General features: G+C 33.7%; 1 protein-coding gene across 1 annotated transcript in view; it reads right to left on the bottom strand.

The window, feature by feature from the left end:
• Positions 1–16,365, bottom strand: part of LOC129234306 (epidermal growth factor receptor substrate 15-like 1) — a 63,388-nt gene that overhangs the window by 27,985 nt on the left and 19,038 nt on the right. Inside the window, exons 9-13 of the mRNA XM_054868301.1 lie at positions 12,127–12,318; positions 7,247–7,413; positions 5,314–5,479; positions 4,671–4,759; positions 4,413–4,584 (exon numbers count right to left, since the gene is read on the bottom strand). Coding sequence (XP_054724276.1) covers positions 4,413–4,584; positions 4,671–4,759; positions 5,314–5,479; positions 7,247–7,413; positions 12,127–12,318 — 786 coding nt within the window. The remainder of the gene's footprint in view (positions 1–4,412; positions 4,585–4,670; positions 4,760–5,313; positions 5,480–7,246; positions 7,414–12,126; positions 12,319–16,365) is intronic.

The raw sequence follows: 16,365 nt of genomic DNA, 5'->3' as shown, positions 1-16,365 counted from the left end.
TTTATAAATAAAACATGGGGCGGCACTTTTCCAAGCCTCTGGAGAAAGGCTGATGTTATACCTATCTTAAAACCTAGAAAAGACCCGACTGACATACAGAATTTTAGGCCCATTTCCTTGACCTGCATCCTTAGTAAATTAACCGAAAGAATGATCGTTGATCGACTTCAGTACTTTTTGGACCACAGTGGCCATATCTCTGAGAGACAGGCTGATTTTAGACGAGGATATAATACGACTGAACAAATTGTTCGACTTATGTAACATATAAAGGATGATTTTCAGAGGAAACAAAGTACTCTTGCCGTCTTCGTCGATTTTAAGTCGGCGTTCAACCATATTTGGAGGAAAAAGCTACTTAAGAAGCTGCTTCATATGAAAGTGCATGGAAATCTTTTTAAATGGATTAAGGACTTTCTTTCACATGGATTAAGGACTTTCTTTCACATAGATCCTTTAACGCGAAATACGGTAACTCTCATTCAGGTTTTGGTCAAACCAGGCAGGGCCTCCCTCAGGGCTCAGTTTTGAGTCCTGTCCTTTTTAACATCATGGTAAATGACCTTTTGAGTTTTGTTAAAAATAGTGTTCCAGAGACTGAGTCGCTGTTGTATGCTGATGATCTTGTTATCTGGTCCACTGGCTCTGACATCTCTATGTTGGAGAAAACACTAAATTTGGCTTTAGAAGCTCTGACAACCTGGAACCTGGACAATGAGTTCAAGGTAAACCAGGAAAAGACAAATTTCGAACTCTTTACACTTAGTCCCAAAACGTTTACTGTTGACCTGGTGTACAAAAACAGTGCATTAACTCGGACTGATTGTGCTACCCACCTAGGCATAACTCTTGATACCAGACTAACTTGGAATAAGTACATTGAACAAGTGACTGACAGAGTGGTGGATCGCCTTTGCCTATTGAAACCTCTTGCTGGAATAAAGTGGGGTTCTTCTCAAAGTGTTCTTACATCCACCTTTACATCTTACATTAAGCCTGTATTGGATTATGGCTCAGACGTCCTTATTACTGCCTCTGACAGCACACTTTCAAAACTCGACCTCGTTCAAAATTAAGCACTAAGACTCATCACTGGTGCTGCGGTGTCCACCCCTATTCCTGCTATGCAGCTACAGACAAAAACTTTTAATTTAACTGACAGACAAATCAAGGCTTCCCTTTCTCTTGCTGAAAGATTATTGAGAAAAGAGCATTTCTGGCCTGATTATATTCTTCCACATACTAGACTAAAATCTCAACATTCTTTTCTTTTTGAGTGCCAAAAACTTGCAGAGGCCTTTGAGGTCTCCAACTCCAGACTTGGCATCTATAGACTATCTTCTTATACTGGCCTTCTGAGATATGCTGCAGCTAGGTTTGATCTGGTACGGACTGTCAAGAAATCAGATTCTCATCAGACTAAGATGTACTCTATTGCTTTGGCCACAATACACGAGAGGTACCCTGATCAGGATTGGTTTAGGATTTATACTGATGGATCGGCCACTCCTTCAGCTGGTAGAAGCTGGTAGAGCAGGTGCCGGTGCCTACTCCAAACATTTTCGTCTTCAGGAGCCTCTCGACACTTGGGCGGATAACTTCGATGGAGAAATGAATGCAATTTTTATGGCCATCAGATCTATTGGAGAACCGGCTGAACAAAATATTGTTCTCTTTGTTGATTCTCAGGCTGCGATTCAGACCATTACTGATTACAATCTATATCCTTCAGAACTTGAGCTTGAGTCTAAAAAATCCATTTATTCTCTTTTGCGTTCCGGAAGAGAGGTTGTCTTCCAGTGGATCCCAGGCCATTGTAGCATCTATGGAAATGAACGAGCGGACATCTTGGCTAAAGAGGCTGCGTCCCTGCATCCACCTTATCACCCGGTTCCACTTAGAAACGCTAAGCGACTCCTCGCAAGCAAAATCCAACATGCTACAGTTTCTGCCCTGAGGAATAAAGCTGACGGAAAGCCCTGGGCTTGCCTTCTGGATGATGAACAGCGTACGCGCCTTTCTCTCCTTCCTAAAGCCCTGGGAGTTGCCTCTTTCCGAACCATTACTGGACATGACTATCTACAGGCCCATTTATATAAAATCAACCTGGCAGATTCACCTCTCTGTGTGCTCTGTGAGTGAACTTCTCCAATGATAGCGCAGCATCTTTATAGATGTTCCTCTCTTCATGATATTCATAATTGTGATGACTTCCAGACCCTAACACCTTATGAAGTCACTTCATTGTTATACTGGACAGCAAGACGCCTTATGTTTGAAAGAACGATGGTGAGCGTAGTTAAAAAAAAAAAAAACAATCCTAGACCATCTTTGATGGTGATTGGAGAAGACGGGGAGTTGAGACTTTTTCAAAGTCAAAGTTTCAAAATTGCTCTTCTAGGCTAGGTTTGATAGCATGAGAAGGGATAGAGTTCAGGACCTCTCTCCCTCCTCTTTTTTTGGCAATGTCTCTTTTTTATTTAATTAAATTATTGATAAAAATGTTCTGAAAAACTTTCTATCAGTTTTTCTTTTCCAAAATTATTTGACTGCTTTGGTTTTTCCATGATGAAATTTTCAATCTGCAGCCTTGTATATTTTTATTTGTTTGAAATACAAGCATTTGCGGCCCTTGTCAAAAAATCTTTCAAGATTTAGAACTGATGTAGATCTTTTCAGCGATACCTTTTCACTTTCTTTTGTTTTGAATGTTATGCCTCCTGAATATCTCTGTAAAATTCTTGTTTTTTTTTTCGCTTTTTATATTTAAGTACTTAGAACTACTGGTGTGACTAGTCATGATATTTTTAAAATCTCGCTTACTCAGTTTCAACTTTTTCTCTATTTAAAACATATTTTGGCGGCACATATATTTTTCTGCACTTAACTGCATTTTCCACAATATTTTTATTACAAAAAGGCAAAAGAAAACAAAGGACAGAAATGTAATTATGTCAGTGGACCCTATGAGGTTATGTTTACACACCAATTCATTTTTTTTTTTTGGCTGAAGCTTGGTTAAAAAAATGTTCAAAACATTCGTTTCAGCGGCCCACAGTTAGGTAAATCATAATGCAGAACCTTGGATGTTCCTAAATAATACTCGAAAATTGCATTTGCTTTCAAAATTTTTCCAAAAAAGACCGCTTTTTGAAACACCTTTGTTCTATTTGTTCACTTATTATTTCTATTCCATTTTCTTAAGATCACTAAGAATTCCTTTCTGTTTTTTTAAATTTAAATCACAAAATTGGCGACTCAATTTTTGAAAACCTGGGGGGGGGGACACTTTTCTTGTGAAAGCCCTGGTGCCCCCCCCCCTCCCCAAATGTTTGGTCACGCTACGCCTTTGATCTTAATAATTCAGATTTAAAAATATCAATGGATGTTACAAAACCTTAGTTATCATTATTGACATTCAAAATTTTAATGCAAGAAAAAGTAATAAAAAACAGTAAAAGCAAAATACTGATGTTTTATTCTCCTATAACAGTTTACCAAATGGGGCAGAGTGACAAAAATAGGTAAAGAAACTAGTGGCTTCCGTGAATTTACTTTGAAAATGTTGACTATGGATATTTCATAGTTAAATTGACATACATGACTGCCAAAATTTTAAGAAAGACTAGCTAAAATTAAAGAGGAAATTTCTAAATTTGAGTGATTCGCAATTTATTGACTTTTTTCAAAAAATTCATTGATTTTTATTGCTATCCTAAGCATTCTTAATCAATTTTTTAGAATAATTATATTTTCAAAAGTCTTCATTACCCAAAGAGAAACAATGAAAATGAATGATAATTTTTAAGAGAGGTATTATTGGCTTGAACCAACTGGATTGAAATTTTCCAGTGAGTGTGGCAAAATGACGAGTGTGCAAATTTTCTATTGCAGAATATAAAATACGAGAAGAGTTTAGAATAATGGTAAATACAATATTATTAATGTTTAAGAGGTAGAAGAACACAGTAAACAAAAGCGGACAAGTTTTATAAAAATGAGGATGCCGTCAGATTTCAAAGTGTGAAAAAAAATCGAGGCTGGGGTGTTAAAACATAAACAGGTTAAATGCATTCATTTTATGCAAAATTTGTATTAGTTGACAAGTATAATAAATTTTGTAATAGTTTTCACTTTCTCGGTGCATAATACAAAAATTAAAAATAAGATACAGTAGGTAAAATGCAAAATGATTAACAATTCAGTGCAATAGTAAATATATTTCCAACTGAACTGTAGGGTAGAATTGTACAAATCATATTGAAACATAAAATATGTTCAAAGATTATTTATAGATAGAGATTTAAAATATGTAGAGGAATGTGAGGCAATGATTTTACAGTGGGGCAGTGATTTTTACAGTAATTTTACAGTTGATCTTTTCTAAAATTTAAAAACTCGGTTGAAACTACCTGCTTGTCTAAGTCATTCAACCTTTTTCGAGCCTCTCCTTTCTGAATTTCAAGTTGTTTCAACATTGTTTCTAAGGCATCAAGTTCATTTTGTAAATTCTTCAGCTCACCATTTTTTATTTTCACATCAGCCTCTTTCTGAGCAAGATCTTTTTCTAAACTCATTTTTTCTCTAGATTTTGGAAGAAAATAAATTGTCATATAATTTAAAAAAAGAAAACAGCAATACGATTCAATACTAAGCAATACAATAGTTACACATGAAGTTCTTTGATTTCACTGCCGATCATGTCTAATTCTTTACTTCCAGAAGAGTCAAGATCAGTTGCAATGGATAAAGGAATATCCTGCAAAATAAATAAATAAATATTTATTTAAATGAATTGGGAGGGGGGAGTGAAAAGGCTTTACAATTGGTGGTGGAGAGTATAAAAACAAACTTTACAACACTTAAATATATCGGTTTATTTCAATTATTTTTGCAAGATTTCATTTATTGAAGAACTTATTGAACTTTGGAAAAACACTCATATTTGAATGAAATTTATTTTTAAGTGAATTAATAAATGAAGAACATAAATGAATTTATTAATAATTGAATAAGTAAGTGATTCAATAAATGAATAAGTAAACAAAATTAAATATTTCACTTTGCCCCATTTACTTTGCCTTGCATGCATTTGAAAAAATTGTGTTCAACATTAAAATCAAAAGGTGATTTTATTTCATCATGAATGTATCCTAGTTATGATATTTTTACATTTTCCTCTGATTTATCAAAATAAATTTTATGTCCTCAAATAATTTAAGTTCTAGATCTAAAAAAAAATGAATAATTTTAATCAAAATTTTGTCTGATATTCTACATTTTGCTTTTCAGGCGATATGAAAATAAAATTACCTGAGAAATATCATTTGACGGTTTAGGCCTCAGTGTTGGGGGAATCATTTCAGGAAAAAGTGTTGTTGGAATTTCAAGTCCTTGGATTTTCTGCTGGATTAAATACATTGCAAGTGCAAACTGCTCTGAGTTGAGTTTACCATTCTGTTTTATATCACAAAGGTTCCTTGAAAACAATACCACAGTAAATATCAGACAGGCAAATAAATCATTTCATCAAAATATAATTCATACTTTTTGTATAAGGCGACTGTGATAATATTTATGTGAATTAAAAGTAGAGTAAAAACATAAAAGGAAGATTTATTTCATGGTGAGAACAAAGGGAAGAAAGAATTAGTGGAATTCTAGTGAAGTATGAACTTGTTTCTTTGGGTTGGGTGGTCATACTTAAAAAAAAGTCAAAATCAAACTTCAGATTTAATTTATTTGAATTAACCCGTTCGGGACGGCAGTCCAAAGAAGATAGCGCTCCCTTAGGACGGCAACTGTTACACGCGGACCTGCGTGTAACAGCTTGCCCCGACCTGTGCGCACAGGCCAGAGCAATTTCTCCCGCTAAGTCTAATACGCAATTTCGGAAAGTATACATACATAATAATGGATAAAATGTATACTTTAAGCAGAAATGAAACCATTTTTTAATATATGATAAAATATATCAAAATTTCAATTATAACAAAAAATTGGATGAAAATAATTGATATTTAACAATAAAAATGCAAAATATTGTTTTTTACAATAACTAAAAGTACCAAAATTAAATAATATATTTTCTACAAAACAGAAAAAATATTTGTGCTTAATATTATAAAATACCTGAAGAATATTGTAACAATTACTATTTTAAAGCCGCATGAAAATTTTCAAAGCACGGATAAATGCGCATTGAGCATTTTACACTCATACGTAGTGTTACGTCTTTTATTCTGCTTTGAGCAAATTACATATCTCCGTCTAAGTTCTTTGCCTTCTTTTTCAGCGTATGATTTTCGAAAGTAACTACTGTATGAAGAACTCCAACAAAAATAATTTATAGTTGTTTCAATGTGACCCAAAAAAATCCATAGATGGATCAGTCATAAATTAAGATATTTCCTCCTCAGAAAGATAACATGTTCACCATGGCTACCAAATGAACATAAAAGTAAAACCCCTTGCTAGAAAATCTCCTCCCCAATCCCATTATAAATGGAACCGAACCACTTTAAAATGAGTATACGTTTCCCTTCTCACTTGGAAGCACATGTTTATATTTTCTTTCACGAAATCCAATAAATCACAGACACTTGACAGACCCCATTCTGACATCAGAGAGAGAAATATTAATGCAGGAGAGCATCATTTGAACGGAACATGGGAACATGGATAAATAACGCCATCTAATAGTAAACATTTCCTTCCAAATCCAAAATGCAGATAAGAATCGTTAGGCCGGCTGTGTACTACTTACTATAACACACCGATGCGTTTTTTGTCTCTGAAGAACCACCTAGCACTGACGTAAAGATGAGTCATTCGTCCCGAACGGGTTAACAACCACTCTTTTGTCCAATTTGTACAAAAATTTCTCTTGAATTGCTATTCTATAAAAATTATTTAATTATTTAGATTTATTTCATTTATTCTGATTACTGAATTATTTTTTGTGAACTTTTATGGTAATTTTCTAATAAACATGGGCAACTTCACCAAATGAATATTACATTTCAAAAACTTGTGAATGAATCTCGTGTTAATAGACAAGAGAATAAGTTTTTCTACAATCTAATAACAGATTTCCACAAACTTTTCTTCCTTTTTTCACAAAACAGGATATTTGATAGGATAGGTTCCATTATCAATAGACTCTTCTTGAAAAATAAATAAATAAAATAAAATAAAAAAGTAGATCGAGTTTTATGTTAAGATAAGTAAAATAATTAATTTGTACCAAATATGAGCAAGCACTTGCTGTGAAAGACCAGATTTCAAAAGTGTGTCTTTGATATCAGCACCAGTAACAAAGCTATCTTTATCTGTATCTAAGACATGAAACATTTCATCATATTTTGATTTGTCAACTGCATTTACAATCCAAGTAGGACCTCTTCCTATAATCTAAAATAGAACAGCTAAAATTAGTTTAAAAAAAGGAGGGGGGGAGTAAACAAAAGCTTTAATAATTATCAAACAGCAATATTTTATGAAAACGCCTTTTTTTTTTTTTGAATTTACAATATTTTGAAAATTTAGAAGTTAAAAGAAAATAAAATAAAAGATTTTTAAAAAATCCCAAAATTTAGACATTTACACTTCATTTTTTTTTTGAGCAATCACGATTGATTATTGTTCTCACGCGACTGTTTTGATGTGCTATCATTTTATTTTCCCGCCAGCATTTTCTGTCACATTACAGTCGACCGACCGGCTCCTCACGATGCTGCTCCTATTGCAAAAACCATCTCCAGGTTGCGTCAATATCCTACACTTACACGCATACATACAGGCACGTACACACACACAAACACACACGCATACATACAGACACCTACACATACACACACAACTACTCATCACACTCATGCTTGCACACAGACACAAACACATATGCATACACACACATACACATTCCCCACCACACACAAACACTCGTACCTGCACAGATACGAACACACATGCACATTAGGGTGTCCCAAAAAAATGAAAGTCGTTTTTTTTAAACACATACCCTCTTATTTTTTTCCTTTTATATCAAAACCGTTGTAAAAAAAAGTTTCATGCAATTTGAAGCACGGTAACCCGTGCCGACTTGCGCCTAAAGGCCTAAACGTGTAAATACCACGTGTATTCATAAGCAAGCGAACGCTGGCGATGCGATACTTTGAGAAGCTCAAAACAGCTGTAAATAGCGCACAGAAAACAAATGAAAGCAGAAAACATATGTTCGGGGGGAGGGGGGGGGCTATCTGTGGCAATTTTCAAACCGTCAAACATGTCAGTACGAATACATTCTGGTCAGCGAGCGCAGTATAGTCCTTCCATAGGGAACGAATCATGGCAGTGGAATTGCAAAGTTTGAAAAAAGAGATATTTTTAATAAGAGTCGTATAACAGTTGGGATTTTCTTGCAACTTTAAAGAGAGCCCGACCGACGTGGTCACTTTAGGTGGAGTGGATAAAAAACTGGCCGACAAAGAGGAAAGGGCTCGACTTTGAGCTGTCCAAGAAGAAAACAGGCGCATTAAATACGATTCCGCTTCAACATCTTCGGAATTTGTATGAACCTGTACAAGAAGATTCCTCTTCGACCTCTAGTGAAAATATTAATTCAGAAAATTTCCCTGAAACATATAAATCAGTACCTAGAACAAGTTTATCAGAACCTGGAACAAGTATATTAGAACCTGGAACAAGTATATCAGAACCTGGAACAAGTATATCAGAACCTGGAACAAGTATATCAGAACCTGGAACAAGCATTCCAGAACCTGGAACAAGTATTCCAGAACCTGGAACAAGTATTATCAGAACCTGGAACAAGTAAATATGCAATGAAGAGCGATTTTATTACTCCAAAGTCAGTTGCTGCATTGGACAGGTGTCCAAGTATACTAGATTAAATTTATTCTTGAAGCTACTATTGATGCACTTGGGTGTAACATTGATGAATTTCCCATAAGTAAATCTTCAATTCAAAGAATTCGAACTGAAAAGTGGAAGGAGCACGAGGAAAGAATAAAAATTGGTTTTCAGTACGAGGTACCATCTGTAGTGAATTTACCCTGGGATATGAAACTGTTGCTTGCTTTGAGTGCTCAAAAATCAAAAGAATATCACTTATATATAGTTTTTTTATATGGATGTGACGAACAATTCATTGCTGAGTCTAAACTGGATAATTCCACATTAAAAGAACAAACAAAGGCTGTTTGAAAGGCAGTTTTAGCTTGGAATCTCGAAGACAAAGATAAAACTCCCTGTTGTGATACTACAGCTCCTTTAAGTGGTTCTTGGGCTATTCTTGAACTGATATATGAACTGATCTATCCCACTAAAATACAGTGCTAAAGAGGAGCTGCGGAGTTGTTCCGAACTGTACCCTAACTTGAAAATTTTACTTGACTTTTACTGTGCTGAACTTACTAATATTACGGTCAGGAATGACTATCAAGAGTTGATAGAACTACCTATCATATTTTTAGGTGGAGATACAGAAAATGAATTTAAAATAAAACCACCGGGAGCCATGCTCGAAGCTCGATGGATAACTCGAGCGATTTACTCCATAAACTATTACTATTTAGTTCACAACTAAAATTAGATACGAAGGAAAATGAAGCATTGTATGATGTCTGCTTGTTTGTAGCGACAATATACGTGAAACCATGGCTTCAATGCATTTTGGCAGTCAAAGCACCCAACAAAGATCTGTGCTTTTTGATAAAAGTGTACGAAAATGTAGACCCAACTATCTCAAAAGCTGCTCTACAAAAATTCATCCAGCGTTTATGGTATGGTCAATAATATTTCATTCCTTGATGTGAAAAAGACTGTCTCAATGCTTAAAGCAGTAAACGATGCAGCTGAAAGAGCGGTAAAAATGATGCAAGACTTTCATGGTTTGCTAACAGCTGATGAGGAACAAAAAAAATCTGTGTTATGTTGCGTTCAAGAGCAGTGGAAGCTCTATCCTGACTGCAAAAAGCAAACATTGAATTAAAAATATGTGCAGTAATGTTTCTTGTAGTCTATGATGCCATGTGTAGTAAGGAATTATACAGTTTGCAATCTTTCCACTGTGGTCGCCGTACAGGATTTCAGGTCCAACTTTGACCTCAAGTCGGCACGGGTTCCCGTTATTTTATTGCAATGAAACTTTTTTCTCATGTTTCTAAGGTGAAATGGAAAAAATTTGGAGGGTATGCGTATTTGATTTCACAAATTTTTTTTTCGCCATTATATCTTGGGACACCCTAATGCACATACCCCCTACACACAAACACACGTCCCCCCCCCCCCACACATAAACACACATGCCTACATACACACACACTCGTGATTGCGAAAAACATAATTTGAATTCAAGAGGTCAAAATTCAAATTTTTTTTTTTTTTTTTTTTTTGACATTAAATCTAAAATCAACCATATGTGTTGATGTTAAGTTAAATAGCATACAGGGCTTAATTTGCAAGGGAGCTAAAGCTCGCGCACTACTTTTTAGTGTTATGTGAATTTTTGCATAATCAGCAGAATTCAGGCAATTTACACATTGAGATAACTTCCAAAGACAATAGGATTACTACACTTCTTTTGTAAAAAATTAAGCCCTGCTCACATACACAATATTTTCTACATTTCAAAGATTACTAATTGCATTCAGAATCAGAATTCCAAATGCATTGTACGCTTACAAGTGAAAAGTTACCGTATTACCCCAAATTAACGAATTTAAAAAATAAAAATAATAAAATAAATAATTAGTAATTATGTAATAATAATTAACAATAAATTTACAAACTAATTGCATCAAAATAATAATTATAAATCACTACATCTCTTTTAAGACTTATAATAAGCCTACACTAATATTTATGTTTGGGGGAGGATATTGGTGGTGAGCTGTTTACATGTGCCCCTACATATTGTGTTCACAAGTGCCCCAGCATCTACCTTAGAACTAATTTTCAAAAATAAAGAATTTTTAATTACAAAATTTAAACATTGGCATAAATGTACGTGAATGTTCTTATAATGGTTTGAAATAATTAAATTTAGCTTATTAGTTAGTTTAAAATATGTTTTTACACGAAGAAGACAATGACACAAGTACATCAGCATCTGCTAAAACAAAGAAGCTGTCACCACAGGAAAATAAACAGGCTCCTTGCTCTGAAAGTTTGGTTATATAGTAAGGCTGGTACTGCTATTACTTGAGAATTATTTGAGATTTTTTGTTAGACATTATTCTAGTAAAACATATCATGATCACATGTGCCCCCTTTTCCCCTACATGGAAATAAAGAGTTTGGTTCTTTAAAATTAAATATCAAATTTAAGAATATTGATGTTTTTGTTAGCGCATGGTTCAAATTTTGAAGGAAAATGATGTAGTGTTTTGTAAGAAAAAAATAAATACTGTTGATACAGCACTCACTGAGTGTTTACAATTTCTCAAAGTTTCATTTTTCAAATGAAAGTGAAAAATAAAGCAATAATTAAAATAATAATTTTTTCAGAAATAAAATTAAGATAAAAAACCTTTTTAGGAATGGTATTGAAAATTTTCGGAGGGGGTTTGAACCCTAAAAACCCACCTCTTGTATACATCCCTGATTTATGTATATATATTCTTTTTCATTGGAAAAGAAGTTTTTTCCAAGCTGTAGCACATAGCACATGTATTTGACACATTTTGTAATTTGCTGTGGTTTTCAAAGTTGGTTTTCATAATTTAATATCAGTTTTGAACAAGATAACCAGAATCTTTTTGTTAGGACCTTAACAAGAAACATTTCTATATTATATTCATACTTCCATTTTGAAACACTATGTTTGAAATATATTAGTTTTACTAAAATTGAACAATTAGTTCATCATTTATTTAAAGTGTATGCAAAGACATTGTTTCATTTTGTAGATACCGTATATAAGACACATTCTTAATTTTTAACTAATCTAATTGAAAGTCGCATGAACATTAATAGTGCTACAGTTAAAAATCAGTTATTTGTCACACTAGCCACCTATGGACAATATCTAATGGAACCAATCTAGCTTAAGCATAAAACTAACTATATTTGAAAACATGTGTCAAAAAATGTAATTCTTACATCAGAGGATGGAGTACTGGATCTTCTTATACGAGTTGACATTGCATTTTCAATTCCCTGAGGCAAAACATCTGGTAGTACCTGAACCATCCCTGATATACTATGCTTCCTTTTCAGTATCGTCAGCAATTCAGGTGGTAAAACAGATGGAACAGGAATATTTTCAAGTGCTTTATAGATTAGATGCATTGCCTAAAATACAGCAGAAAATACAGCAGATTACAAAATATTAAAAATTAACATCCTTAAATATAAGACTCTACATAATCATGTAATAACAAAGCTTTAATTAAATAAATGAAACATACCATATATACTTGAGCATAAGTCAAGAAATTTATTAAAAAAATGGCGTTTAAAGTTAGGGGGGCAACTTAAACGTAGTGCAGAATTTTCGAAAATTTTCCCCGATTTTTCCTTAGAAAAAAACACTTGAAAACATGAACATTTTCCAGATTTTAGTCAATCCCCTTTAAGTAGATGCTAAAGAAGTAAATACTTAAACATTCTGCTATGAGTTTACATGGTCTGACTGTGAAATAAAGAATAAATAATTACAGTAAACCGCCCACCACGCGAAAAGTGCGGGGATCGCAGCATTCGGAAATTTTCAAGATAGTCTCGAATTATTGCTCATTTTTAAAAAAATAATATAATATAGCTACAGTATAAAATTTTATTGATATAAAATCAAAATAAAAGAACCAGTAAAAAAATAACAGCGAAATCGAACCCTTTACAAAAATTGCGATCACAAAAGTGAACCCTTTTGGTGCAAAAGAAAAAAAACGGAATTTTTTAACACAAAAATGTTCATTACATTTCATTTTCCTCCTTTTTATAATGTTTAAATTCAAAATTAGCGGCAAAACACTCCCCTTTTTTCCAAAAGTAAGGAGTGGACTAATACGCCGGGGTTTTAGATTTTTTCCCAATTTTTTCCATAAAAGTAGGGGGGTCGACTTATGTGCAAGATCAACTTATATGCGAGTATATATGGTAAGTAAAAGTTTGGACATGATTCAATACAGTTAAAAAGTACGAATGTACTGCACATAAGCATCATATTAAACACAGAAGTATTTAGCTATCATAATTTTAACACTTTTTGGGGGTTTTTTAGTATAAAGAGCTTTAGTACCAAAAGAGTAAAAGTCATCTATATCATTTTGCCACCAGAAGGGGGAAAAAAGAAAGAAAACAAAAATTTTACATTATATTTTACACAATTTTTGCCACTAGTCGTGAGCGTAGGGAATCTCTCCTTTTGCAAGATCGAGCTTACACCACACTTTATTACGCTATAAAGCCTGAATTCAGACCGTTCATTCAGGACACTGCAGATGTCCTTTAACATCTGTTATTAAGACAACGAAGAAATGGGTCTTTTCATAGCTAGAGTTAAATTAGCAGTGAAGAAATTGAATGAAGCGAGCCATAGTTTAGATTCACTTTTTCAATGTTTTCAAGTTAATGGGCATCTACCGCTGGAATATACTGGTATAATCCAACTAATTTACCATTGGAATGATGAAGATTTTGACATAGACAAGATTGCTGAGGAGCTGATGAAAGAAGGTAGATTGAAACAGGTAAAAACTGACAATGAAAAACCCGAGGTGATTGCTTTCGGTATAACTAATAGAAGCAAGAAGACAGGAAAAGTAAACGAAAACAAAGGAAATGCTAAATTTGTTAAAAATACGAAAGATAGAAAGTTAATAGGACCGGTTCATAGATGTCCTCAATACGGACATTTGATCGAGCAATGTAAAAGTAATAACATAAATTGTAATAATTTTCGAACTTTAATGATAAATATTGGATGTTAGTTGAGAGTTACATATTGGCCCCTGAATCAAGAGCTGCTAAAGTTTGTAATAGAAATCAGTTTCATTGAATTTTTGATTGTGCAGCAACAATGCATTTTTGTAATAATAAGAATGTAATGAAATATTTCGAAGAAATTTTTGATGTAAAAATAGCTTTAGCAGTGGGAAATGCAAATAGCAAAGTTTTGGGAAGAGAAACTAAGATTTGCAGTAAATATGAATGGGAAAGTTAATTGGATAGAGTTAACAAACATATTATACAATCAAAACATGAGAAGAAATTTAATCTCTGGTGCACATTTAGAAGCAGCAGGCACACATTTTGTTGGGAGTAAAGGAAAAATTTGCATGTTCTCTAATGATTGGCGAAAGCTATTTTACGCACGTAGAGAAGAAGGTTTATACCATGTAGAACCGTTTGAATACGATACTGCAGAAAATAAACAAGCAGAATGCGGATTTAACGTAAATGCCGGTACTGTTAAACAAATGCAAGTTGTAAAAAATAAACACGGATTCAACGTAAATGCTGGTAGTTAAACAAACGCAACTCTCTAACCTTTGGCATGCGAGGTTTTGTCATATAAGTTATGATTACATCCGAGATACTAGTAGAAATCAAAGTGTGAATAGTCTTCCAAAAATAGAAAAACCAGATGAAAAATATGAAGTTTGTATTCTAGCTAAGTCAATTCATATTTCTTTTAAATCAAATATTACGATCGCAAATTCTGACAGTTAGTTTTTGTTAGGAGGAACTATTAAAGGTGTTTAGTGAACCTCACAAATGTGTCTTTGTTCAGTCAAATTAGGAAGTATATTTAAGTAAATCATTAACATTTATTAGTTCAGTAAAAATACAACATGTTAACAAACATTTCAAAAGCTTCTAAGTAAAATTAGTATAGAATATTCGTGTGAAATCCTAAATCCAGCAATTGGTCTATTGCAGAAAATTCGAACCTAATTCGAAAAACAGTTATACCACTGGTGCTCCATAAAAATCCATCTTGATAAATAGTCCTGTAGTCTTGAGCTATCTTGACCTGGGTAATTTATGACACAAATCAGGAATAGATTACAGAAGGCCGGCCGGCCTAACTTACGCCTTCAGCAAACAGATCAAGTGGTCAATCCAGCATCAGCCAAATGATCATCAAAAACCTGGGCAGCCAGCCCACTTCAGAAACTATACTGGAGGCATCATCGTGGAGGAAGCCAGAGAGAAAGAGATCGATGAAGGGATGTCCACCGCTTAAATACATTTTCACTGACGTTCCATTCAATTTGTATATCGTCATTTAGGATGTTCGATGAAATTCTTTAAAAAAAACTCCAGAAAAGTTTTTGGCAACAGTTAAATCCGTTGAAATCGTTTCTTTGCTGAAAACTTTCTTTTCACTATGAGTTGAACTGCAAACCTCGAAGTTTGTTTACATTTTGTCACAACGTTTGTTAGAATAAACGAAAGTTTTGGATGAAGCATTTTTTTTAGTGTTGACTCAAGGTATGGAGAACCCCCTTTCACATAAAAATGAGGAAGTATACTTAATACCATTTCCCTAGCACCGGAAAGTCAAGAAAAAAATTAATAAAAATTTCTAATATTTTGAGTTTTTATGGACGTTTGTGGTCCTCTACCAACACCATCGAAAAGTGGCAGTAGATATTTTCTTTCGATAATTGATGATTTTAGTTGTTTAGTGGCTGTTTACATTTTAAAACAAAAAGACGAAGTTTTAAGTAAATTCATCCATTATCATAACAAAATGGAAAGAATAACGGGAAACAAACTAGTTAGCATTTGTACAGACAACGAGGGGGAATTTGGCAATGAAGAGTTTAAATGGTATTTAAATTCTTATGGTATTCAAGCCCAAAGAACAAATGTTTGCACACCAGAAAAAAATGGAATTTTTGAACATACCAACAAGACAGCTTTAGACGGGATAAAAGCGATGATAAAAGATGCGAAAATGAACAATGAATGGTAGGGAGGAACATTACTTTTACCTGGAATCGAATTTGCCATAAAACAAACAAAACCCCTTTTGAAATGTTTTTTAGAAGAAAACCCTCAGTAGTACTCCTAAAAGCATTTGGAAGTAAAGCTTTTGTTAATGCTCTAAAACAATAGAGAAATAAATTTGAAATGAATGCAATTGAGGGAATAATTATCGGATATGCGATAAATACCAGGTGATATAGTATTTAGTTAATTAACAAGCAAAAAGTAATTGAAACTTGTAAAGTTCAATGAAAATAAGAATGCAGTGAAACAAGCCCTGGACCAGATAGAAAAACCTAAAAAAAACGAACTTGATACTGGGAATTCTATTATGAATTAGATGAGGAAAAAAGCACAAAAAACCAAGACGAAGGTCAAACTTCTAGTGAAGAATCAACT

The sequence above is a fragment of the Uloborus diversus genome, chromosome 1 (assembly GCF_026930045.1).
Source record: "Uloborus diversus isolate 005 chromosome 1, Udiv.v.3.1, whole genome shotgun sequence".
NCBI classification, from domain to species: Eukaryota; Metazoa; Arthropoda; class Arachnida; order Araneae; family Uloboridae; genus Uloborus; species Uloborus diversus.
This window is presented reverse-complemented; position numbering and strand designations above follow the sequence as displayed.